General features: G+C 33.5%; 1 protein-coding gene across 1 annotated transcript in view; it reads right to left on the bottom strand.

Annotated features, from left to right (window-relative positions):
• The window catches only part of LOC148953481 (uncharacterized), a 49,819-nt gene that overhangs the window by 20,203 nt on the left and 2,518 nt on the right, over nucleotides 1-27,098 (bottom strand). The window contains exons 2-9 of the mRNA XM_089088557.1: nucleotides 21,909-22,213; nucleotides 19,214-19,365; nucleotides 17,173-17,456; nucleotides 12,635-12,851; nucleotides 11,579-11,716; nucleotides 7,472-7,596; nucleotides 5,885-6,189; nucleotides 761-912 (exon numbers count right to left, since the gene is read on the bottom strand). Of these exons, the coding sequence (XP_088944683.1) occupies nucleotides 761-912; nucleotides 5,885-6,189; nucleotides 7,472-7,596; nucleotides 11,579-11,716; nucleotides 12,635-12,851; nucleotides 17,173-17,456; nucleotides 19,214-19,365; nucleotides 21,909-22,174 (1,639 nt within the window). The 5' untranslated portion in view covers nucleotides 22,175-22,213. The remainder of the gene's footprint in view (nucleotides 1-760; nucleotides 913-5,884; nucleotides 6,190-7,471; nucleotides 7,597-11,578; nucleotides 11,717-12,634; nucleotides 12,852-17,172; nucleotides 17,457-19,213; nucleotides 19,366-21,908; nucleotides 22,214-27,098) is intronic.

The following is a 27,098-nucleotide window of genomic DNA, read 5'->3' as shown; positions in this document are numbered from 1 at the left end:
TAACTCGTTAAGCTGTCGTCCATATTCGTGGTATATTCACGGTGATATTGCAAGCTATTAACATATATATTAACTCCAACTGTACCAAATTTATCACAACCTAATTTATCATTCTGTTGTGGGTGTTGGTGCTAATTGAATAGTCATATAGGAAGTTATTTTGACGCAAATTCTGTTTTTTGTTTTCGTTTTTTGTTCCTTTTGTTTATATGTTTTGTTTAATTTTGCTTAATTCATTTCGTTTTTTTTTCGTTGATAAAGGCTTACGAACATTAAGTCGAAATATTCAGATTTCCTTATTATTTAAAGTTTGTTGCTGTTTTTGTTTTGTCCAATGCATTGCTTAAAATATAATACCTGTCTTCACTACATTTTCAATTATCAAAACCTTACTATTCAGTCCCCATCTATTTTGAAACAAACTTTGATAAAAGAAATAATTTATATATTTTTATTTTTAAGTTCTACACATAATTACTCTTACTCAGAATCCTGCTTCATTCATTTGCAACAAGAAGGGTTGTATCCAGGTTTTCATTTGGGGGGAGGGGAAGGGTCACAAAAGTTGTTTTTCGGACGCGGGGGGTTTGCGAAAAAACGCATCACAATTTAGTTTAAATCATTTTTGTTACGTTTTTATGAGTCGAACAAGCATTTCAGGGGGAAGGGGCTCAAGTCCCTTAACTCCCCCCTGGATACAGCTTTGGTGACAAGTATGCACGTGGCGAACAATACTAATAATCAGCAAAAGTTCACTTACTAATACAGCCTTGTGATGAGGATAAAAATCCGTCAGGACAACTACATTCAAAATATCCAACCTTATTGATGCATGTAGCCCCAGGAACTCTGCATGCACCTGAGTCATCACATTCATCAGTATCTACACACGTTCCGTCACTTGCAATAAACCTAGAAATTTTTTTTTAATCAAAATTTAATCAAATTCAAATTTTACCCCCCCCCCCCTCCGTTTTGAAAACATTGTGCAAGCTACTATCCCTGCTTTCCCATTCCGAGGAATTTAGGTGCGTACCACATAAGTCAATCTGGAAGTGAATCTAGACTTGTCCCAGTTAAAGATAGGAATGGGGCTAAATTAGTGATAAGAAAAGAGTTAAGGAGAGATGGGCAGAAGATTTCGAGAATGTGAAAATGTGTCATGTTAGGTCGGTGATTGAATCAATCAACTTTTCAAATTTTAATCAAAATAGAAATAGTTACTTTAAAGATTGGCTATATTAATCAGAAGTCAGAAGTAAATTGAAGTATTAGTCTTCAATTTAGTACTAAAATTATAATAGATAAATGAAAAAAAAAATAGAAGAAAACCTCATAGATATTTGAAATGTTGTTGAAGCATGAGTTGGTCTTTGAATGGCTTAAATATGACATCTGAGCTAATTGTTTGTAGTCAAGAATTAAAGTTCGGTCTCTTAAAAAAGTTATCACTAATCACAAATTTAGTAATGAGAGGCACAAAAAATTATTCCTCGGCATGCCTAAGACCAAGAGGCATGTCTGTTGCTTGGAGGATTGCTTTCTTCTAGGATGCTGTTTCTATTTGTCAGACCCAATCATCTCACAAACTTTAATCGAATTGGTGATCGTCTGGCAGTGCCTTCAAAGCCCCTGGAGAATGGTCTCCAATCCATACCAGCCATGTCTTCACCGTTGCCAAGTGGGCCTAAATTTTATTTATCTCCTTGGAAATTAGGCGTATGATTGAGCGTTCTATTTTACGAGCAATGAATATACGCTTCTGTATTTTCGGCAACAAAGCTTTTCATATCCTATTTATCTTAGTTTGCTTTGCAGTACAGATTAAAGTAATTGGCTTAAAATAAACTACATGAAATGACTAGCTAAGATGCCAAATTAATTACTCCCATCCTAGACACTTTATATTTTTATTGTTATGATACTGGTAAAGATCAATTTAAAAATCATCAGCATTTTACAATCATAAGGAATTATTCCCTCCTCCCCACCCAACCGCAAAAAAACTTTAATTATCTTAAACAAAGTTTTGCCGGCCGAAGAAGCGAAATTTTAACTCTTAGGCTATGTTCAGTCAGACTTCTTTAAATATATATTTATGAAAGAATGCTGTTGATAAATTTTTACGAGTCTTGTAGGATAAAGAATTATTATCGTAACTAAATATAAATAACATTAATTGTTAAAAGGCTAAAAAACGGTTTCTACAGATAGACTGTGCAATGATATAAATTGTTCTAATTTGATCAGCTGTATTGTAGATGTGTTATAAGTAGTATTGAAAGCCATAGATAGTCCTATTTATCATATATTTAAAACAAAGATATTCTTTTTGAGCACAATAAAGATGGATTAAAAAGTAATGAGGTAATTTAGCAAAAGAAAATAACAGAATGAGAATGAGTCCAGGAAGGTAGGCTATATATTTGTATTTGAAAAGTCACTCCTGAGTTTTTTCTGTGCCGTTATATCTAGAATAACTTGCGAATTTGATTTGGTGTTAGAGAAACGCTGAGAGGTTAAAAAAAATACAACATTTTTCACAAGTTATGTAAAGTAAATTCAATCGTTGAAAAGTGATTAAATGTATTCTGATTATCCAAAACACATATATGAAAATAAAGAAAAAACATTCATTTTGTTTTTACAAGTCTGTTTAGAAAATGCAACGAAGCTCAGTAATTTCTATTCAAACAAAATTTTTCTATAGACTTTTCTATAGAGCTAATGAATTTTGGTACGTACAGTACATAATTCATATTGCTTAGTGGTAAATTCATAGAATGGTAGTAAAAAACAAATAATAATCTTGTAGAGGTTGTATAAATTATAGCTAGCTGGAAGCGAAAAATTCATATATAAAACAATGAAATAGGATAAAAAATGAAAGCAAAGAAATCAAACAGTTCGTGTTAACGAACTGTAAGTGAGGAGTGACCCGGCTCAATAGTAACCGAAACTCTAAAAAACGAAATTTTGATACCAATAGATACATCAGAAGAATCATATTTTTAAGCTGATTTCAAATATATAAGTTTCTTCAATTTTAGTCTTACCCATCAAAAGTTACGTGCCTGAGAAAATTTGCCTTATTTTTGAAAAAAGGGGGAAAGAACACTTAAATTCATAAAACTTTAATGAAAATCACACCATTAGATTCAGCGTTTCAGAGGACCCTACTATAGAGGTTTCAAGCTCCTATCTGCAAAAATGTGGAATTTTCTGTTTGCCAGAAGAAAGATCACGGATGCTTGTTTTTTTTTCCAGGGGTGATCGTATCTATTCAGTAGTCCTAGAATATCGTGAGAGGGCTCATTCGAACGGAAATTAAAAGTATTAAGCCCCCTCTGACGCTCATTTTTTCCCGAAGTCACCCAATCAAAATTTTGAGATAGCCATTTTGTTCAGCATAGTCGAAAATTAAATTAATATGTCTTTGAAAATGACTTAATCCCACACAGTTCACGGGGGAAGGGCTGCAAGTTATAAGCTTTGCCCACTGTTTACAAATAGTATTGGTTATTGGGAAGTATACAGGCGTTTTCAGGAGGATTTTTTTTTCTAGTGGGGAGTCGGGGTGGGAGTCGGGGTTACGGGGAAGGATCTTTCCATGGAGGATATTTCCTTGGAGGAAGGGAAATTTCTATGAAGGGGGTGCCATATTTCCCAGCACTATTTAAAAAACGATCAGAAATTAAATAAAAAAAACAAGTTTTTTCAACTGAAAGTAAGGAGCAACATTAAAACTAACAACGAACAGAAATTATTACGTATATGAGGGGGTTGGCCCCCTAGTCAATACCTCACTCTTTACGCTAAAGCTTTTTTAGTACTTTTAAAAGAGCTATCTATTCTAATTAACCGGCCTTTGTGATTCAGGGGTTTGTGATTCGAACAAAATTCGATTTAGCGTAAAAAGCGAGGTATTGAATAGGGAGCGAACTCCCTAATATACGTAATAAAAACATACGAATATAGAAATTCGTTACGTAAGTTAATTCGTATGTTACGTTAGAACAAAATTTCGAGAAAGCCAATTAGCTAAAAAAAGGAAAATTAATATACGAATTTCGTCTTAATTATTCATGTACGGTGAGCCAAAATGAAAGCTGCATTAATCCAAAAACGTTCAGAAATTAACTAAAAAAACAATTATTTTTAAGTGAAAGTAAGGAGTGACAATAAAACGTAAAACGAACAGAAATTATTCCGTATATGAAAGGGGCTGTCCTATCCTCAACTCCTCGCTCTTTACGCTAAAGTTTGGCTCTGTCTCAAAACTTTATTTTTTAAAACAAAAAAAAACTTTAGCGTAATGAGCGAGGCGTTGAGGAGGGGACAGCCCCTTTCATATACGGAATAATTTCTGTTCGTTTTAAGTTTTAATGTCGCTCCTTACTTTCAGTTAAAAAAAAACTTTTTTTTTTTTATTTAATCCAAAACAAAGGCAGCCAAAAATAAAATAACGGAAATTAAAACTTCTAGTGCCCTTTTTAAGTGACCAAAAAAATCGGAGGGCAACTTGGCCTCCTCCCACGCTCATTTTTTTTCCAAAGTCACCCAATCAAAATTTTGAGATAGCCATTTTGTTACACATAGTCGAAAATCTAATAAATATGTCTTTCAGGATAACTTAATCCCCCAGAGTTCCCGGGGGACGGGCTGGAAGTTATTAACTTTGCCCATTTTTTACATATAGTATTGTTTAATGGGAAGTATAATGACGTTTTAGGAGGAATTTTTCCTGATGGGGGGGGGCGGAGGCGGGGGTTACGGGGGCGGATACTTCCAGGGAGGATGTTTTCTTGGGGGAAGGGATTTCCCAGATTTTTCAGCATTGTTTAAAAACGATCAGAAATTAAATTAAAAAAACTTGTTTTTTCAACTGAAAGTAAACAGCAACATTAAAACTTAAAACAAACAGAAATTATTACGTAAATGAGGGGATTCGCCCCCTAGTCAATACCTCGCCCTTTTCGCTAATTTTTTTTAGTACTTTCAAAAGAGCCGGCCTTTTTAATTAACCGGCCTTTGTGATTCAGGGGTTTGTGATTCAAACTAAATTTGAGCTTTAGCGTAAAGAGCAAGGTATCGACTAGGGGGCAAACTCCCGAATATACGTAATAAAACATACGAATATAGAAGTTCGTTACGTAAGTTAATTCGTAAGTTACGTCAGAACAAAATTTTGAGAAAGCCATTTAGCCAAAAAAAGGAAAATTAATATGCGAATTTCATTTTAATTATTCATATACAATGATCCAATTTCGAGGCTGCGTTAGTTGAAAAACGTTCAGAAATTAAATTAAAAAATAACAAGTTTTTTTTAACTGAAAGTAAAGAACGACATTAAAACTTAAAACGAACAATAATTATTCCGTATATGAAAGGGGCTGTCTCCTCCTCAATATCTCGCTCTTTACGCTAAAGTTTGAATCTGGCACACAACTTTATTTTTTAAAACAATAAAAACTTTAGCGTATAGAGCGAGGCGTTGAGGAGGGGACAGCCCCTTTCATATACGGAATAATTTCTGTTCGTTTTAAGTTTTAACGTCGCTCCTTACTTTCAGTTAAAAAAACTTGTTTTTTTAGTTAATTAGCAATAAAAGATAGTGCGAAACTATTCAGCTTGTTTAGCTTATAAAATTCGTAACTGACAGAAAAAAGAAAGAAACAATAAAAAAGAAAAAAAAAGAAAGAATAAAAATATCTTGCCCCCCTCCCCAATACAAAGTTTGAATGCCTCCTAGCCTTATTCTTTCTCAAGTTTTACCCGAAAGCAGCTTGATTTCCATTCCCCTGGCTGCTCTCAAGATATTTCAGATACAGTAACTGTGCCTCTTAGGTCTGAAAAAAAAAAATCGAAAAAGAAAGTAACATGCCCGTTGCTGCAAGCGCATTTCAAAACTGAGTCCGAACAGACAGCAAATTCATCCCCTCCAGACTGACATTTAAGAGTATCACAAGGTGGTGTGACTAATTCGAACTTTAGCGTGTTCAAATCCAATTGCAGAAGTCGTATTCCTGGTATGTCCACAAAGTCTTGACGACCAAGGACCGTTGATGCAATTTCTAAATTAGCTTCAGGTGAAATTGCCATGTCACTTAAAATCCTCACCTCCAGTTGAACACGTGCATTCAAATTCGTAATTGATATTGAGAACAGTTCGATACCATAACTTCGTAGCTATAAATAAATAACCGCTTATTAAAACAAAGTGTCTAAATGAGTGAACTAGGATTTCCTAATTAAGCACTTCAAGCTAGCCAAGCAAAAGCATTTCAATATTTTATTTAGTTTGCTACTTTTGTTCTATTCATTTTTTGAAAGACTTTAGAATGATTTGCGGTTTCTGTAGTTACAGATGTACTATAGTTTTTTTTCTCTGGGTAGACATTTAAAATTCTAAATCACGGAAGGTAATTTGTTAAGCTGCCGAGTCATTGTTAATTTTAAATTTGTAGGCTGATGGAAATGTGAGGATTGAGGCCAATATTTATAAATTCTTTGTGCTCTTGTTTCCAATTTCAAATTAATATTTATTATGTTTTTGAATCTATTGTTTTCTATTTCTGCAGGAGCTAAAAAGTTGACCGCCCGATCTACAATTCTGTAAAAATAAATAAATTAGAAGTTTCAATTTCACGAAATAAAACTTTATAAACTGTTCTCGACTTAAAAGGTCTTCTTTAATAACTTCTTAATTTTTAGCAGTTAAAAACCTTTTCTGGTCAATTTTAAAAGACAGTTGTTTAAGGAAACATATTAATTGTGACAAAATCGAGGGAGCCTACTTTCCACAAGATGGTGAGCATCTCAGAACGCCAAGCACTCCGCAAAGCTCTACCACGCTTTGCAGAGTTTCCACCAAGCTTGGAACGGATTCCACGATGCTTGGCACTTTCAACTTGCTGCATATGGCTACCGAAAGTTGTCCCTCCTCGACAAAACAAGCTTTAGATATTCCCATGAAGGCCACCAAATTCCTTCTGATTGTAACCAAAGGTAAAAATCTATCTTAAACTACTCATTAAACTTCTTAATCAAGTATGACATAAGGATAACATATTTATTTATCAATAAGATCCTAGGTTCTAGAAAATTATAATTTATGGTAATTTTTAAATTACCATAAATACCGCTTGTTAATTAACCGCTGTTAATACCGCTGCAGCTTAATATCTTATTGGGGTTTCTGACACTCCTATCTGTACATCTGAGACAGTCGAAAGGAGAGAGGGAAAGAGAGAGAGAGAGAAAGAGAGAGAAAGAGAGAGACAGAGGGTGAGAGAGGGGGAGAGAGAGAGGAGACAAACTTTATAAGGAAACCTGGGATCGTAGGAAGAGAGAAAAAGGAATGAAGCTTCAAAAAAGAATCCTTCAAAGGAAAAAGGCTGCCTTGGGTTCAGGAAAAAGACTTATCAGTAGTTACCAATAACCTATGATTGATTTTGAACCAAATACTTACAGCTAAATCAATCGCAGTTATTAGGGTGATGTATGCTGCAGTTGTGGGGTCTTCGTAGTCAGAGATCCATTGATTAGTCAGTTGAATTGAAATTTTCTGCTCAACAAATCTAGACAGAGATGGATCTAAAAAATAAGCAAATACGGGGAAATGAATAAAAAATAAGGGGAAATGAATGTAACAGTATTTTTTTTTCCTTTTTTTATAAAGGAACAGTATTCCTTTTTTATAAAGGCTGTGCTGTTGTTGTTGAATAAATGAATAACATAAAACATTTTTTATATAGGATGTTTTCAAAAGAGGCTGAAAAGTAGAAAATACTTTTCCCTTGTGAATCCATGAATATAACTGAAGACAAGGGTAAAATGAATGGGGCTTAACATAACATATGTCCAAACGTTAAAAAAAGTAAAAAGATCAATTTATTTAAAGCCCTATCTGTTCTACGCCCTAGATTTCATTTATATTGGTAGATTCTTGAAAAAAAATATTTTCTAATTTTTAGTAGATTTTGATGACAAGAAATTCTTATATTTATTACTCGTGACTTTTTAGTCTTTTGATTCTATTAATGAATTTGTTCTGTTGAAATGCTGTAAAGAATTTTGAAATTCTCATCAGTAAGTAAACTTTTATTGTATTTACTTCTTAGCCTTAATATTTTCGAAGAACTCATGATTGGAAATGAATGAGTGCGTGAGAATGAGTATGTATTTCAAAACAATTATCAAACATAACAAACTGTGTGGTAACGAACTGTAAGTAAGGAGCGACCCGGCTCATTAGTAACCGAAACTCTAAAAAATGAAATTTTGATACCAATAGATACATCAAAAGAATTGGATTTTTATGCTGATTTTAAATATATGAGTTTCATCAACTATAATCCTACCCACCAAAAGTTACGTGCCTGAGAAATGTTGCCTTATTTTCAAAAAAAGGAGGAAACATCCCCTAAAAGTCATAGAGACTTAATAAAAATCACACCATCAGATTCACCATACAAGAGAACCGTAACGTTGAGTTTTCAAGCTCCGATTTGCAAAAATTTGGAATTTTGTATTTATTGCCAGCAAAAAGATCACGGATGCGTGTTTGTTTTCCCCAGGTGTGATCGTATCGACCCAGTGGTCCTAGAATATCGCAGGTGGGCTCATTCAAGCGGGACTGAAAAGCTCGAGTGCCTTTTTTACGTGACCAAAAAAGTGGAGGGTATCTAGGCCCCCTCCCACACTCACTTTTTTCCCAAAGTCACCCGCTCAAAATAGAAATCAAGTATTTTGCAGTAGGCATCAAGGCATGGCTAATTATAGAAAAAGCCAAGTCAGATAGTACGAGTAATTGATAGGCATATCTGTGATAAGGCCTTTTTTAGTATTGTATAAAAATGATGTCATTTCATTTGTTGATAGCTTAGTTTACCTATCATCCATCCATAGGTCATTCCTAGGGCAGAACTAAGGTAGATAGTCATAGAATTAAGGGATGAAAGATTGGATTGATTTTGGGTTGTCGCGTGACGGACAATGTCCACTGGACTTGTATGCAAAATCTGGGACTGAATTTGGTTGGACTTAAAAGCGGCGAACAAGTGAAACCTAAGCCTAATAGGGAAGGCTGCTTATGGTTTAAAGGTGGAATATCGTGTCATAAATACTGACATATGACCAACATGTCCCCAAAAATTGCAGGCAAATGGTGAAACCTATAGTTTCCTAAGTTTTTGGTTAAATGGCACGGGTAAACGGTGGAAGTAAGTATGACTTGTGTGTTAGTTTTTGGAAGGGCACACCTGCCTAGAGTCTCAGGCAGGTTGACCAAAAGTTTAAAATTGACATAGGACCATTAGATTGCCTGGAATAAGAGGCAGAGAAGGCACGCCCACCTATGGTCTTAGGCAGATTGACCAAGAATTTAGAATTGACACAGGATCGTTAATTTGCTTGGAATGACGGGCAAACAAGCTTTTAAAGCCTAATAGTTAGGGTTCCAACTACCTAGAAAGTCAGGCAATCAAGTGACCCAATTTATATAACTGAGATATTTGCACTAACAAAAACTCAATTCAATATTAGTTAGACCAACAAGTTGCCTGGAATTGCAAGGGAAATAAGGGTCCAAAACCTACAAGGGCCTGTTTGCATAGTGTTAGGCGAGTGAGGCCATTTATAAGCTAAGACAGTTGTGGTAGTAAAAAATTTATCAAATATTGGTTGACTCATATTTAGTTGACTCTCTTTGTTTGTGTCTTGGTTTTGAGTGTCTAGGATTGTCAAAAGCTCGGAGAGTTTTGCTAAAAAAAAAAACAGATAGTCAATTTTAGGCAGCGCCAGAAATGTCCAAATTGTGCTTAATAATTAATTAAAAGTTTAAAAAATACCCCCCCCCTTGATCCTCTTTTCCCCAAAGACGTCCGACCAAAATTTGGAGATTGAAATTTGGTTTAGCACGTAGAAAGGTCAAATAACTGTGCCTTTGGGGATGAAATGACTCCCCATAGCCCTTTGGAAACGGTAGTATGTTATACAATTTTGCCCATTGCTTACATCTGCTATCTTTTTTTGTTAAAAGTTGAATCCTTCTACAAAGGTAATATGTCCAAAACAGGTTAAAGTCCTTCTGGATAATGCTGGCTTTTCGTGGGCATGGAATGAAAGTCAGGGTCCTGATTTGACCTATAAACCTAACGATTATTTCTTTGGTAAGTTTGAATCGTACCTTAAGGACCAGTAGATTTAGGTTCGGCTTACTGTTGTAGGTGTATCAGATCAGATTACAGATGTATCAGATCTACCGATACATCTGGTGTATCAGATTAAAGATGTATCAGATCATTTTGGAATTTCAACAAGACCTGAGGTTAAACTATTTAAAAATTATTTTTAAATATGGATAACAATGGAAGGAAATGTTAATTTGCTTAATAGGATCATGCTCTATGTTATAAAGTAAGAATTTCATTTAGAAATGGTTAGATTTTCATATAACTTAGGACTTATTTGGGACAAACAGAAGAAGGTGAGGGGGTAGGGATTGTGCATTGTCACAAATACCGAAATGATATTTGCAAAACACCAAAAATGAGGAATCTGCATACTAAACAAACAAAACCTAGAAAAACATGGGTTAAATTGTTTGACTAATGAAACTTTCTGCATATTATAAGGTAGTGATTTTGTTTTTTTCTTAGTTTTTTCTTCAAAAGCTCTGTTTTGCTACCTATTACTACAGATAATCTGGCCTCTGTCCTATATATAAAAATTAAAACATCATTTGGCCCATATTTCCTGTAAAGAGGGGCTTTGGTAAAATTGAACCCACTGAAATTTATGGAAAAGACTAACTCTTCATAAAAATGGTTTAATCGAAATTTTGTAACCTATGACCTTAGAGTCTTGCTGTCTTTATGAATATACATTACAAGAATATAAAAAGTTGCCAGCCCCCCCATAAAAAAATACCCACCTATCCGAATATCACAAACATGTGCACGTGCACCTTATTTGATTCGAAGTCAATCACTTTGGCGTGGTAACTCTTGGTCAATGTCTATCTGGTAAAAGGTTAGTTTTAGGAATATAAAATTAGGTATAAATATGTTATTCATTACAAATCTTACGCCAATATTACAATGAAAAGGTCCACAATAAGAGGATCTTAATTAAAGTTTCACTAATGACATTTGATTTAAAGTATCTGAGGCTAATATTAGAATAAATGATTAATTAGTTAAAATAAATCAAGTAGATGGCATATTTTTGAAGTGATATTTCCTATTTATTAGTTTTCAGCTTGCTATTTAAAATCTTAGGCTAATATCCCAAAACAAAATTAAAAAATCTAGAGATATTAAATTTTTTTTTTTCAAATGGTTCTTTTTTGTTTTAGCTATCTTTTAATTAGCTGTGTTTCTTTTTTCAAGATGCATCTTGTAAATATATTCATAGTGAATCGTGTAAATAGTGATGTATCACTATCTATATATACATAGTGAATAGTATTTCTCATAATGTGTCGTTATCAAGCTTTGTTTTTATCTGTCAAGCTATTGATTATTATAAAGCTAATTTATCAATCATAATGATAATAATAATTGATATTTCCTACCTAATTTGCAAGCTCCCTTAACCAAAGCCTGTGGAAAAGGGCATGTACACTGGAATCCGACTTCATTGGCTAGGACTGTGCAGACCTGTCCAGGTGAACATGTATCATCAATACAAAGGCTTGCATCAATTTGTATCTCTAAAAATGTGCCAGTTAAATATAATCAAGCTACATATTAAATATTACATGCTACATACTACATATTACATGTTATATGTTACATATTACGTATTACATACATACTACATATAACATATTACATATTAAACGACGTTTAATAAGACTTTTAATAATGACATTTTAAAAACGACCCTCAATAACAATCGAGAAAATAGCAATGTAGAAGCAATGTTAAAAAGGCAATTCACCTAATTCAAATAAACTACTTTAAATATTATAACATACATTATACAAAAAAAGTTAATGTTAGTATTTCTCTTAAGATTAATAGCACGGATTCAAATTTCTTTGCCCGAAATGGTGAAGCATCTGTAAGTTCACATAGCAGACGCGGAGAAGAGCATTTATTTATTACTATCTCCTTTTTCTCGTTTTTTGTGCTAAGTTTTGTTTTTTTCCGCTGAAAGTTTTAATATTAAGAAGATAAGTCATTGATTTTTGATTCAGTATAATAGGCTACAGCGTGCTGCGTTTAACTTTAATTTATATAATTATTGCAGATTATATTATTCATGCTACTTTTCTTCAAAAAGTATTTCGGTAAAAAACTCTTTTTTGAACCATACCAAATTAATAATTTTTTCCAGTGTTATGTATTTTATTACAACTATGAGAATAATATTTGAATAGCAGCAGAGGGAATATAATGTCCCAAGAATGTAGGTAGAATAAAGGCAATATTTATGGAAAACGATGAGCTGAAGAATCTTCCAGGTCAGATGATTAAGAAAGAAAGCTGCCTTTTTTGCTTAAATATTCAAAGTTTCTTTTATTTTTTTTTAAATTTTCAAGGAGGCATTCTCATGTTTGGCATTCGTAAAAATAAAACAGTTTACATCAAGTGAGGTAATATAAGGCGAGACTTATGTATCTTACCTTTAACTGAAATGAAGCTAGCAGTCTTAATTAAAACGTCTATTCCTGGTACGGCCAATCCTAAAACTAAATCTAGTACTGAAAAGTCACTAAGCGTCAAGGAAACTTTTGCTTCAACACCTCCAGTACTGCTTTCAATTAAGGAGATCACTTGGCAAACACTAGCATCCAGGACACTGACGCTGAATATAAGTTGATCCTTCAAAACCGTGTCAAACTGAAAGAAAAAGATTACAGCTAACATATATATATATATATATATATATATATATATATATATATATATATATATATATATATATATATATATATATATATATATATATATATATATATATATATATATATATATATATATATATATATTCCAATCAAATGCCAATCAAATCAATTTCCAATCAAATGAGCCTTTTTCTACGTTTCTACGACAACTCCTTCAATACGAACTGACCTGACCGAACAACTCCTTCAATACTGACTGACCTGTCGTGAGATTTAGTGAAAATTAAAAAAAATTTAAGGTATATTGCTCAGGAATTAAAAAAATTTCTAATTTTAATCCATATTGGAGTGTTAATAATTTATTGCAGGTAATAGATTCTCTGGCTAAAAGAGTGGACTCATTTGATTTTACTACGTTATATACAAATATACCAATTAATGTAGTGTTTGTAAATTTAAAAAAGATTATTAAGAAAGTTTTTTTTTGTCTAATTTGGCTTTTCTAGAAATTGACACTTATCAAACAGTTCGTGGTAACGAGCTGTAAGCAAGGAGCGACCCGGCTCAATGGTAACCGAAACTCTAAAAAACGGAATTTTGATAACAATATATACATTAAAAGAATCAGATTTTAATTCTGATTTCAAATATATAAGTTTCATCAAGTTTAATCCTACCTATCAAAAGTTACGCGCCTGAGAAAACTTGGCTGATTTTCGAAAAAAGGAAGAAAGACCCCCTAAAAGTTAAAGAACCTTAATGAAAATCACACCATCATATTAAGCGTATCAGAGAACCCTACTGTAGAGGTTTCAAGCTCTTATCTACAAAAATGTGGAATTTTCCATTTTTTGCCAGAAGAAAGATCACGGGTGCGTATTTATTTGTTTTTTTTTCCCAGGAGTGATCGTATCGACCCAGTGGTCCTAGAATATTGTGGGAGGGCTCATTGGAATGAAAATTAAAAGTTCTAGTGCCCTTTTTAAGTGACAAAAAATGGAGGGCAACTAAGCCCTCTTCACACGCTCATTTTTTTCCAAAGTCACCTGATCAAAATTTTGAGATAGCCATTTTGTTCAGCATGTTCGAAAATATTATAAGTTTGTCTTTTAGGATGACTTATTCCCCCGAAGTTCCCGGGAGGAGGGCTGAAAGTTATGAACTTTACCCAATGTTAACATATAGTATTGGTTACTGGGAAGTATCCAGTACAGACGTTTTCAGGGGAAATTTTTCCTGGTAGTGGGGGGGGGGTCGGGGGTTATGTGGGAGGATCTGTCCATGAAGTAAGTTTTCATGGGGGAAGGGACATTCCTATGAAAGGGACGCCGGACTTCCCAGAATTATTAAAAAAAAGATCAGAAATTAAATATAAAAAAACAAGTTTTTCAACTGCAATAGCAGCAACATCAAAACTTTTAACGAACAGAAAACATTATATATATGATTGGGTTCACCCCCTAGTCAATACCTCACTCTTTAAGCCAGAGATTTTTTAGTACTTTCATAAGAGCTATTTATTCTAATTAACAGCCTTTGTGATTAAGCGGTCAGTTTTAAAGAATTGGAACAAAATTCAAACTTTCGCTTAAAGAGCAAGGTATTGACTAGGGGGCGAACCCCCTAATATACGTATTAAAAATATATGAATATAGAATTTCGTTACGTAAATTAATTCGTAAGTTACGTGTATTTATTACTAATAAAAACGTTCGTAAATAAAACGAAACAAGTTTCGAGAAAGCCATTTAACCAAATAAAAGTAAATTAATATGAAAATTTTGTTTTAATTATTCATGTACTGTGAGCCAAGATCAAAACCTGCATTTATTCAAAATCGTTCAAAAATTAAATAAAAAAAACAAGTTTTTTAACTGAAAGTAAGGAGCGACACTAAAACTTAAAACGAACAGAAATTATTCCGTATATGAAAAGGGCTGTCCCCTCCTGAACGCCTTGCTCTTTACGCTAAAGTTTGACTTTCTCACAACTCTATTTTTTTTAAACAATAAAAACTTTAGCGTAAAGAGCAAGGCGTTGAGGAGGGGACAGCCCCTTTCATATAGGGAATAATTTCTGTTCGTTTTAAGTTTTAATTTCGCTCCTTACTTTCAGTTAAAAAAAACTTGTTTTTTTCATTTAATAATAAGAAGGCTAGATGGACTAATTTCTTTAATATTACTACTAGTTCAAGATTTTATAGCTTATATATGATTTACGATTTAATAGAATTTATTTTATTCAATACTTTCTTAAATCTAATGGTAATCTGTATAAGCAAAGTATTGGAATTCCTATGGGGGGTAATGCTAGTCAATTTATAGCGGACCTGTTATTAAGCCATTTAGAAGATGAATTTATGATTGATAAGAAGAACCCAAGTAAAATAAAATATTTTCTTTCAAACAATAAAAGATATTTAGATGACCTTCTGGTGATAAATTGTGCTGAGTTTTTAGAGATTTCGAATACGATCTACCCACTTCTACTAATTACATTGATTTTAATAGTAAAAGTCAAATACTTAGCCATAAATTAATCGCAAGAGGTTTTTTCGCCAATAAACTTGCTAGGCAATTTATAAAAAAAAACTTAGTTTCCAATATAATGAACTTTTAAATAAGTATAATCAGAATTACCAAGGTATTTTGAATGAAAATTTCGATGTAACTTTTTGGATATATTTTTTTTCTTCCCTATATTTTTTGAATTTAGAGTTTGTTTTGACACAAGCAGGTGTTTAGTTACAGAGGATAGGTTGGAATAAGTTCTTAGAACTTTTTGCATGAATGTGAAAGGGTATTTCTTGACAGTCGTTGTTATGCAATTATGGGAGGTAAACTGACTGACGGGTTATTCTTTCAGTTTTTGGGTAGTTTTTATTCTGAATCAGTTCTAGGTGAGTGGTGGCGAATGAAGCTTTGCAAGTTTTTAGTGGGTATTTTTTTATTTTCGGGTGCTTTTTTCGTAGATATTCTACAGGTGACACTACATAAAGGGATGTCATATGGTTATATGGCAGGCGCGCTCATTTGCCTGGGTCAGGAAATTTAAGCGCCATAACTCATATTGGCAAGTGAGTTTTCCTCTGAGGAGCCCTGATACGTGGTGATTACTGGGGAAATATTAAATTTTGTAGACTTAAGGTGCTTTGGCTTGGTTTTCAGACAAGGACTTACATTTATTAATGTAAAATTTGCTATATTTTGGAGATGATTTTTTTACTATTAGTTTTTATTTACTGTTTTGTCCTAGCTGATTGGATGGATGAGCAAGGTCTAGACCTTGTTCAAGTGCTGATTTATCTCAGTTACTAAATTAGGAACGTATTTTTTTTTACCAAGTAAATCACCTGAAGTTATATATATATATATATATATATATATATATATATATATATATATATATATATATATATATATATATATATATATATATATATATATATATATATATATATATATATATACATACATATATATATATATATATAGGCTATATGTACTATCTTTATATGTGAGCAATAATTGTATATGTATGCATGTAAGTTCTTTAAAACGGCCTTTATATATTTTGGGAAAAATTAGTATCTTGGGATATCATAGGCAGCGCAACAGCGCTGCCTAAGTAAAGAACGATGTTAGCACAATTTATTATTATTATTTTTTTGTTTCTTTTAGACCAAGGCACTTCGTATCGAAGGAGTTGTCGTATAAACATAGAAAAAAGCTCATTCAATTGGAAATTGGAAGGGCTTGTGCCCATTTTAATAGCCAAAAGTGATTGGAAGGCAACTAACACCCCTTCCACGATAACCATTTCCCCAAAAACATCCAATCAAAATTTTCGGATAGCCAATTTGTTCAACATAGTTGAAAGGTCTGGATATTATGTCTTTAAGGAAGACCCCCAACCACCACCCCCACATACCTCAGGGAAATGGTTGTAAGTTAAGCACTGTGGGCATACAAGGTTCTTATAGAAAGCGTTGTCGAAGAAACGTCAAAAACAGCTCATTTGATGTGGAATCCAAAGGACTAGTGCCATTTTTAATAGTCAAAAGTGATTGAAGGGCAACTAAACCCCTCTCAAGCCCACCATTTTGACAGCCCACCATTTTGACATTTTGACAGACAGACATTTTGTTCAACGTAGTTTAAATTTTTCTTCAAATTCTCTTTTTAGAGTCTTTGTTATTAATATCCCAAGTCATTCCTTTTTTTCTGCTCATTACAAAGAACGTGTTAATCAACAAGTCAAATTTAAACTGATAGAATTAGCTGGAGAGAAACTTTGAGATAGAACAAAATAATTACCCAAGTTGTAATTTTTTCAATCAGCAGTAGGGATTCTAAAGAGTTGATAGTCACAAAGGAATCTGACCACTCAACACCACTGAGCTCCAACTGGTACACTTTTGTTAAGAGTAATTCTTGTTCTAGAATTGAGATACATCCCTTCGGTGATGGAACCACTGGAAACTGGCATCTACAGCTAAAAAAGCCCAAAGACAAGTCCTTATTGCAAGTGGCACCAAGAAGAAGACACTGGGCAGCATTTTCATCTTTGGAACAAGGATCTATGGCTGCGGCTTTTATATCTAAAATAAATAAAAAATGAATTCGATAACGGAATAAGTAACAATATTCAACCTTTAAAGAAAAGAAAATAGCCTTTTATTTAATTTTTAATGGCTGAAGAAACAATTGGTTAATTGTATAATTTAATATTTAAATTTGAACAGCCATTAAATTTTTCTGCTATTAGTAACTGAATCATCGAAAAAAAGCAATTGAGTCGCAGTGACATTACTATTTGAAAATACTTATTGTTATTTGACCCCATCTTTATTCTAGGGAAACTTAGTTTCGAAGTAAAAACAAACTCACACTGAAGAGTCGTCACCATTTGTTAATAAGAAAAAATATATTTTGAAATATTTTTACAGTAAGAATGCAGAGGAAAAACCTGCAGTGATTAAGAAATGCGGTAACTTGAATTTATATCTGTAGAATTTCTAAGGATTTTGTCAAAAGCTGAATTTTAGATCACTGTCTCTAGCACTGTTTGTTTAAACCCAGTAGACCCAAAAGGGCATGGATACATTCTATTGTTACAAACCTCATCTATTAGCACTATTTTTCTTATCAGCACAAACCCCATGTATTAGCATAAAAACCCTATCTATCAGTACAAACTATCCTTGTGCAATAAAATCTACTTCCACAATACTAAAATTTCGAGCAAGAGCAAAACCTGAAGGAGCAGATCTCTACCCCAATCTCACTTGTATTAACCTGAATAAAAGGCAATTAAAAAAAATACTTAGTGTTATTTGACAGAAAAAGGGTAATGTTCATAAGAACAATTCAGAAAATTATATTCATACAAAAATTCAGGAGAATAACCTTCAGATAAAACATAATATTGTTTGTTATTTTGTACTGAGCTGACTATTTACTCGTATTTGTAATGTTCGTGAATTTAAATTCACAAAATTTAAATGTTTTTAGTATATCATTCAGATAATTTGCCCATTTAGTAAGAAAACTGACAATATCTAGCCAATATCCATACTCCAGACAGAGTACCCTTCTCTGACAATTGTTTCTGCCGACCATCTCATTTGGAAAGTTCTCTCTTGTATAACCTTCAGATAAAACATATTATTGGTAGTTATTTTGTAGTGAGCTGACTATTTACTTTTATTTTTAATGTTCGTGAGTCCAAGGGCTTCTACCGTGCCCAAAATTTAAATTTGTTTTGTATATCATTCACAAATCTTGCCCATTTAGTAAGAGAACTGACAATATCTAGCCAATATCCATCCTCAACACAGAGTCCCCTTCCTCTAAAGACAATTGCTACTGTAGACTATCTTCCTTTGGAAAAATCTTTCTAGTGTAAAATTTGGCTTACAAAGTGAAACAAAGACAAATAATAATAATGAATAAAACAAGGAATTCAACAATGTTCTACCGATACAAAAAAATAGAGATAAAATATATTTAAATGGTACAAAATATACTCAAAAAACAAATTAAAAATATTTTTTTATGCATTTCTTTTTCTATATGCAAAACAATTAATAATCAACAATGAAACTTTTTATTTTTATAAGAAATCTTCTTGTTTTTTCAACCATGAATATTCTTATTTCTTCTTAAAATTATTGGTAGTTCTTTTTGTTGAGTAGACTAGGTTTTAATCTGTTATGAATCTAGGATTATATAATGAATCTAGAACCCCGTCCCCTGTAAAATATAATAATTTTTTTGTACAGAAATCATAATTGTAATCATAAGCCCTCCTTCATAAAAAGTAATTTTTCTTGTAGAGAAAAAGTAATAGTCTTACCGATGCATCCTCCGATGTACGGTAGAAAACCTATAGGACAACTACACTCGAAATATCCAGGCTGATTGATGCATGAGGCAGGTTCTGTTCCACAAGCATTTGACTCTTCACATTCGTCAATATCCAAACAAACTCCCTCATTAGCAGCAAATCTATAATAGAAAATAAAATAAATATTAAACAAAATAGTTGTTAATAAATTTCGAAATAACATTTAGCTTACGCAGATGGCTTTAATATTGAAGTAGAATATTTTTTATGATTTTTATTTGAATATTACTTAGGCTTGGCCTTAAGAAAATGAACCCAGGAAAAAAGACTACAGTTTGCCCTTAATGGGAAACCGAAGAAACTGTGTTTATACCAGAACAATACAACAAATTTTATTCCCCGGTTGAAGCATGCCAATTCTATTTATGTACAGATTAAATTAAACACCTAGTTTTTTCAACTGAAAGTAAGGAGCAAAATTAAAACTTAAACAGAACAGAAATATATTACGTATATTTTGGGGTTCAACCCCTCGTCAATACGTCACTTTTTACACTTAAGTTCAAATTTTGTTCAAATTCTTTAAGGATAACTCCTGAATCACAAAGACCGTTTAATTAGAACAAATTGCTCTTTTCAAAGTACTAAGACAACTTTAATGATCCAGGTATTGTTGAAGGGGTGAAACCCCTCATATAGGTAATAATTTCTTTTCGTTTTAAGTTTTAATGCTGCTCCTCACTCTCTGATGGAAAAACTGGTTTTTTATTTAATTTTTTATCATTTTTTAAATAATACTGGGAAATCTGGCACCCCCTTCATGGAAACTTCCCTTCCGCCATGAAAAATGCCTCCATGGAAAGATCTTTCCACTTAACCCCCTTTCCCTGTCCCCCCACCATGGAAAATACCCCCTCTTGAAAACTTCTGTATACTTTGCAATAACCTATATAATATTTAAACAATGAGCAAATTTACAACATGCACCCCTTCCCCCAGGGACTGTTGGGGATTAAGGCATCTTCAAAGACACAGTTATTGGATTTTTCGACTACGCTGAACAAAACGGCTAGCTTAAGATTTTAATCGGGTGATTTCTGAAAAAAAATAAGCGTAGAAATGGGCCTAGTTGCCCTCCAATTTTTTGGTGACTTAAAAAGTGCACTAGAACTTTTAATTTCCATTCGAATGAACCTTCTCACGATATTCTAAGACCATTGTGTCGATACGATCAGCCAAGGAAAAAAAAACAAAAAAAAACTCATCCGTGATCTTTCTTCTGACATAGAATACAAAATTCCGCATTTTGTAGATAGGAGCTTGAAGCTTCCACAGCAGGGTTCTCTGATGCGCTGAATCTGATGGTGTGATTTTCATTAAGGTTCTGTGACTTTAAGAGGTGTTTCCCTGCTTTTCAAAAATAAGCCAAATTTTCTGATGGTCATAACTTTTGATAAAAAAAACTAAACTTGATTAAACTTATATATTTGAAATCAGCATAAAAATTCAATTATTTTGATGTATCTATTGGTATCAAAATTTGTTATTTTAGAATGTCGGTTACTATTGAGCCGGGTCGCTCCTTACTTACAGTTCAAAAGCGCGATTTATTTGATTTATTTGTTTATGTAAAAGGACTTTTAAATATTACTAAGCCACCATAAAAGCTCAACCTAGACCACGTTTGTAATTTTTATGCTGGAAATTATTTTTCCAACATAAAAGGCCCGATAAGAATCTAAAGAAAGATGTTAAACAAAAAAAAGTAACTTACCCCTTACTGCAAGTACATTTCAAAACTGAGTTTGAACAAACAGCAAATTCATCTCCTCCAGACTGACATTTAGAAGTATCGCAAGGCGGCTGGATTAATTCGAACTTCAGGGTAGTGAGGTCTAACTGCAGAAGTTGTAATCCTGGTAAGTCTAAAACGTCTTGACCACCAAGGACCGTTGATGCAATTTGTAGATTGTCTGCAGCTGAGATTTGATTGGGTGATTTGATCGGGTGATTTCGGAAAAAAAATAAGCGTAGAAAGAGGCCTAGTTGCCCTCCAATTTTTAGGTGACTTAAAAAGTGCACTAGAACTTTTAATTTCCAATCGAATGAACCTACTCACGATATTCTAAGACCATTGTGTCGATACGATCACCCGTGAAAAAAACAAAACAAATAAAACAAATAAAAACGCATCCGTGATCTTTCTTCTGACAAAAAATAGAAAATTCTATATTTTGTAGATAGGAGCTTAGAGCTTCCACAGCAGGATTCTCTGATGCGCTGAATTTGATGGTGTGATTTTCATTTAGGTTCTGTGACTTTTAGGGGGGTTTCCCCTGCTTTTCAAAAATAAGGCAAATTTTTTCATGCTCATAACTTTTAATAAGTAAAAGTAAACTTGATTAAACTTATATATTTGAAATCAGCATAAAAATTCAATTCTTTTGATGTATCTATTGGTATCAAAATTTGTTATTTTAGAATGTCGGTTACTATTGAGCCGGATGGCTCCTTACTTACAGTTCGTTAGCGCGAACTGTTTGATTTATTTCTTTTCGCAAAAAGACCTTTAAATGTTGCTAAGCCACCATAAAAGCTCAATCTAGACCACGTTAGTAATTTTTATACTGGAAATTATTTTTCCAGCATAAAGGGCCCAATAAGAATCTAAACGAAGATATTTTACAAAAAGAAAGTAATCTACCCCTTACTGCAACTACATTTCAATACTGAGTTTGAACAAACAGCAAATTCATCTCCTCCAGACTGACATTTAGAAGCATCGCAAGGCGGCTGGATTAATTCGAAGTTCAGGGTAGTCAGGTCTAACTGCAGAAGTTGTAATCCTGGTAAGTCTAAAACGTCTTGATCACCAAGGACCGTTGATGCAATTTGTAGATTGTCTGCAGCTGAGATTGATATATCACTTAAAATTCTCAAATCCAGTTGCACACGTGAATTCAAATTCATAATAGAAATTGAAAACTGTTCTATACCATAGCTTCGTATCTACAAATAAAAAACCTTTTATCAACACAAAGTGTATAAATGAGTTGAACAAAATTTTATTCCTATCCACACAGAGAGAGAAAAAGAGAGAGAGAGAGAGACAAACTTTAAAAGGAAACTAGGAATCGTAGGAAGAGAAAAAATGGAATCAAGCTTCAAAGCAGAATTCTTCAGTAAAAAGAGGCCTCCTTAGGTTCTGGAAAAAGAGATATACTTTCACATGTCTTCAGTCAGTCATTGACTAGTTAACACAAGAGAGTTATATTGTACTTTTTTGGATATTTTTACTTGGATACTTGGTAAATTTTCCATTGGCTGATTTCAGCTCTACCTTTTTTTGATCCCGCCCACTATCATCAGTCGCTGCTAGACATTCATACACACAATGTGTGCGAACGTATTGAGCCAGACAGATTTTGCTTTTTGCATTTTGTCATTATTTGCCGAAGTTATGCACGTGGACAGCCGGGCGGTTGTTCAATTTAAATATTAAAAGCTGTGGCAATGCACAATTACACGGGTGATGCCTTTCAAAGATGAACGAAGTAATTATGAAGTTTGCTGCTACGGAACTGACTAAATTAAGATAGTGACGTCAGAGAATAAACGGGCGTACGTGGAGAAATATGAAGAAGCGCTGAGAGAAGGCAGAAAAAATGTTCATTAAGCGATAAGGCTGTTTACGGGGGACTCGGAAGGTTTAGCCGGAGATTTATCTGAGTCGGTTAACTTGATACAGTCAGAAATTGTAAACCTTCGTGACCGCATACAGGATGAAATTCGTAGGAGAGTGGAAGACCAGTGCAGTAGATTAGGGAGTTCTTCGGTGACACAGATTAAGTCAGATTTTCTTGATACTGTTACGCAAGCTGTGTATGAGGCGGTTGATCTGCAATTCAAGTGTAAGTTTGAACTGATTGAGAAATCACTTGGCGATTTGCGAGCAAGAATTGTTCAAAATGGCGCAAAGCTCCAAAAGCTTGAAACTAAGCTGGATGATATAAACAGGTCTTCTCTTCTGACTAAGGTCATTTGTATCGGGGATATACTCTCCCGCGCGTTATTTGCCTCACCTTGGTGGGAAAGTATTAGCTCGACTTAACAGTGAAATGGGACTTAATCTTGATAAATCCGTTGTCAAGGGTGCAAGGCGTTTGGGAGGTGCCTCGGAAATAAAAACTCCGATTGAACTTGCATTTTTTACTGAGGCATCTGTAGTTGAGATCCTGCGCAATCGCAAGAATTTGAAAGGTTCCCGAATCTATGTAAATGAGGCTCTAGCCAGGGAAAGGCAAGAAATCTACAATCTTGCACGCAATAAGGTTGAATTGAAAAATGTATGGACTTTACGAGGTGTGGTTTGTGCCAAGTGTGTTTTGCATATCATTCCATGTAAAACGATTTCCAACGTAGTTCAGGTTCGCACTGTGTCATATGAACCTGTCGTGTAAAAGATTTATCGGGTGTTTTTTCTTTTCTTTTTTTATGGTTTTGGATCGGTTTCAGTGTTTTCTTTTTTCTCGTTCGAAAATATATGCTATTCTAAAATAAGATACCGGAAGTGATAAATATATGCCTTATGTAAATAATCTACCTGAATGTGATTCTTCTTCAGGTGATTAAAACAAAAAATTGTGATTTTTCGATCCGATCGTTACATGTAAATGCCCAGGCGCTACAAAGTGCATTCAATGAACTGAAGCTCTTGCTTGCATCTAGTCCTATAGACATTGCTGGATTTTGCGAAACTTTTTTGTCTGCTAATACACCCCTTACAATATTAGATCTGCCTGGGATGAAGTGTATTTCACGTACAAGGTGTCAGAACGCGAGAGGAGGTCAGATGCTGTATACTCGTGATGACTGGTCTTTTAGCATTCTCAGTGATTTGTCTGTATTTGATGAAGGGTTATGTGAGACTATTTTTGTTGAAGTTGTACCTTTGGGCTGTAATCCATTTATTTTCGGGTCTGTTTATGGACCTCCGTCGGGTAACCCAAAAAGATTATTTTAAGTTTTTGAACCGCTGTTGAAAAATCTGGAAGCGTTGAAAAAATTGGGTATTATTTCGGGTGATCTTTTGATTTTTTGAACCTTTGATCTTTTGAATCTCGATGTTGGAAATAACAAGGAGTTTTTAAGTATGATTTTTTGTTCAAGTTTTCTTCCAAGTATTTCTCTGCCGAGAAGATTTACAGCTAACACAGCTACGTTATTAGATAATATATTTTTCTGTAATTTTCAGTAATTTTGTCTGATTTATAAAATCATTTTCCAGTGTGTGTTCTTAAAGTAATAAACAACATCGAGATTCAACAATGAATAATTCAAAAAAGTGATATACATGGATTAATTGTAAAGTCCTACGTCATTTAATTGGTGATCATGATTGGAGTTCGGTTTATGGCTCAGATGACGCAAATGCGGCGTTTTCAGATTTTATTGATCAAATGATGCGACTGCGGGAACGGGCTTCTTCAACGCGAGTTTCGCATGGGAAGTTTGCGCATAAATTTAACCCAAGGATTACTGAAGGTATTTTGACATCGTTAAAACAGAAAAATAGAAAATTTTGAGAAATATTTTATATTACAGGCACCCCAGTCGTTTGAAGAATTCAGAGTTTATAGGAATAAGCTAAAGTCAATTATCATTGATGAGAAGAGAAAATATTATAAAGAGAAATTTTTGGAGTATAAATCAGATATGAGAAAGACATGGCAATTGATAAATGAAAAGATACGTCCTCACAGTCGTAAAAGTACTAGTATTAATTGCCTTGTTTAAATTGTGAAAATGTTACAGAGCCGAATTAAATTTTAAATGCTTTTTGAGATTATTTCAGTAGTATTGGTTCTAGACTTGTATCGACTATGAATATTCAACTGAATACCGCTTTTGTTCCAGTTATTGAGCAACATGCAGAAAATTTGTTTTCTTTTTCTGAGACTGTGCCTCAAGAGATTGAAAAGTTATTCTGAAGCTTAAACGAAGTTTTTCTAAGGACGAATTTGGATTTTCGGCTCAAACCGTAAAGCAAATAGCGTCAAACATTTCACCTTTGATGGCACATATTTTTAATGTATCACTTATGCATGGGCTTTTTCCTGAGCTTTAAAAAAAGCAAATGTTATAGCATTACCTAAAGCTGGGAGTTCAACTGACCCTTCAGATTATAGAAGCATTTCTCGAATTTCAGTTTTCAGCAAAATTTTGGAAAAACTTGCAAATAGTCAATTACAAAAATATTTATTTGATCGTAAGATTTTACATACGTCTCAATATGGTTTTATAAAAGGAAAGTCACCTGAAATGGCAATTCATGAGCTTTTACTAAATTAATTAAAAAAAAACTTTATCCACAAAATAAGTTTTTCAAAGAAAAGTAAAGAACTCTTCCAAGTTCAAAGAAAAGTAAAGTCAATGAATAGTCAGTCATTGACTAGTTAACACAAGAGAGTTATTGAGAGGATTTTTAAGTACGATATTGTGTTCTAGGTTTCTTCCAAGTATTTCTCTGCCGAGACGATTTACAGCTAGCACATCTACAATACTAGATAATATATTTTTCTCTCCTGTTTTATTTGATACTGAAAAATTGTCAGTAATTTTGTCTGATATATCAGATCGTTTTCCAGTGTGTGCTCTTTTAAATTTAAATAATAGTAATAAACAACATCGAGATTCAACAATGGATAATTCAAAAAAGCGATATACATGGACTAATTGTAAAGTCCTATGTCAGTTAATTGGTGACCAAGATTGGAGTTCGGTTTATGGAGTTCGGTTAAAAAAAAGCAAATGTTATAGCATTACCTATAGCTGGGAGTTCAACTGACCTTTCAGATTATAGAGGCATTTTTCTACCTTCGATTTTCAGCAAAATTTTGGAAAAACTTGCAAATAGTCAATTACAAAAATATTTATTTGATAGTAAGATTTTGCGAACGTCTCAATATGGTTTTATAAAATGAAAGTCACCTGAACTGGCAATTCATGAGTTTTTACTAAATTAATTAAAAAAACTTTTTCCACAAAATAAATTTTTCAAAGAAAAGTAAAGAGCTCCATTGAACAAAAATTGAGCAAAAATAAAATCAAATAATCTACCAAGCGTGAAACTACCACAAATCAGCATCGATAAATAAATGAAACCCAAAACGAACAGAAATTACAATAAATAACCGAGTCAAACTCAAAACGAGCAGAAATTAACATAAGTTGGGCTCAAAACCCCTCTGCCTTCCCAAGGCCAGAACATAATTTGTACTTTACTTTAAACTACGTTGAACAAAATGGTTATCTCTAAGCTTTGATTGAACATGTTTGGGAAAATGGTGGGCGTGAGAGGGGGGTTGATTAATCCCCACTCACTTTCGACTATTAAAAAGGGCAATTTCAATTTCAAATCAAATGATCCCCTTTTGAAATTTCTACAACAGCTGTCTATTTAAACTTTACATGTCCTCAGGGCATAACTTACAACCCTTCCACTGAGGGTTCTAATGGGGTTATCTTTCTAAAAGACCTAATTTCCAGAAATTTCAAGTACGTTGAACAAAATAGATATCTCAATATTTTGATTGGATGTGTCTGGGGAAATGGTGGGCGTGAGAGGGGAGTTAGTTGCCCTTCATTCACTTTCGATTATTAAAAGGGCACTAGCCCTTTCAATTTTCAATTGAATGAGCCTTTTTTGATGTTTTTACGACATTGTTTTCTATACGAACCATACATACTCCCAGGGCATAACTTACAGCCCAGGCCCTGGGGGGAGTGGGGGGGATGGGTTGTCATCCTTAAAAACCCGATTTCCAAAACTTTCAACGGCGTTAAATAAAATGACTATCTAAAAATTTTAATTGGATGTGTTTGGGGAAAAAGT

The sequence above is a fragment of the Artemia sp. Qi Xiang Cuo genome, chromosome 4 (assembly GCF_049724085.1).
Source record: "Artemia sp. Qi Xiang Cuo chromosome 4, ASM4972408v1, whole genome shotgun sequence".
NCBI classification, from domain to species: Eukaryota; Metazoa; Arthropoda; class Branchiopoda; order Anostraca; family Artemiidae; genus Artemia; species Artemia sp. Qi Xiang Cuo.
This window is presented reverse-complemented; position numbering and strand designations above follow the sequence as displayed.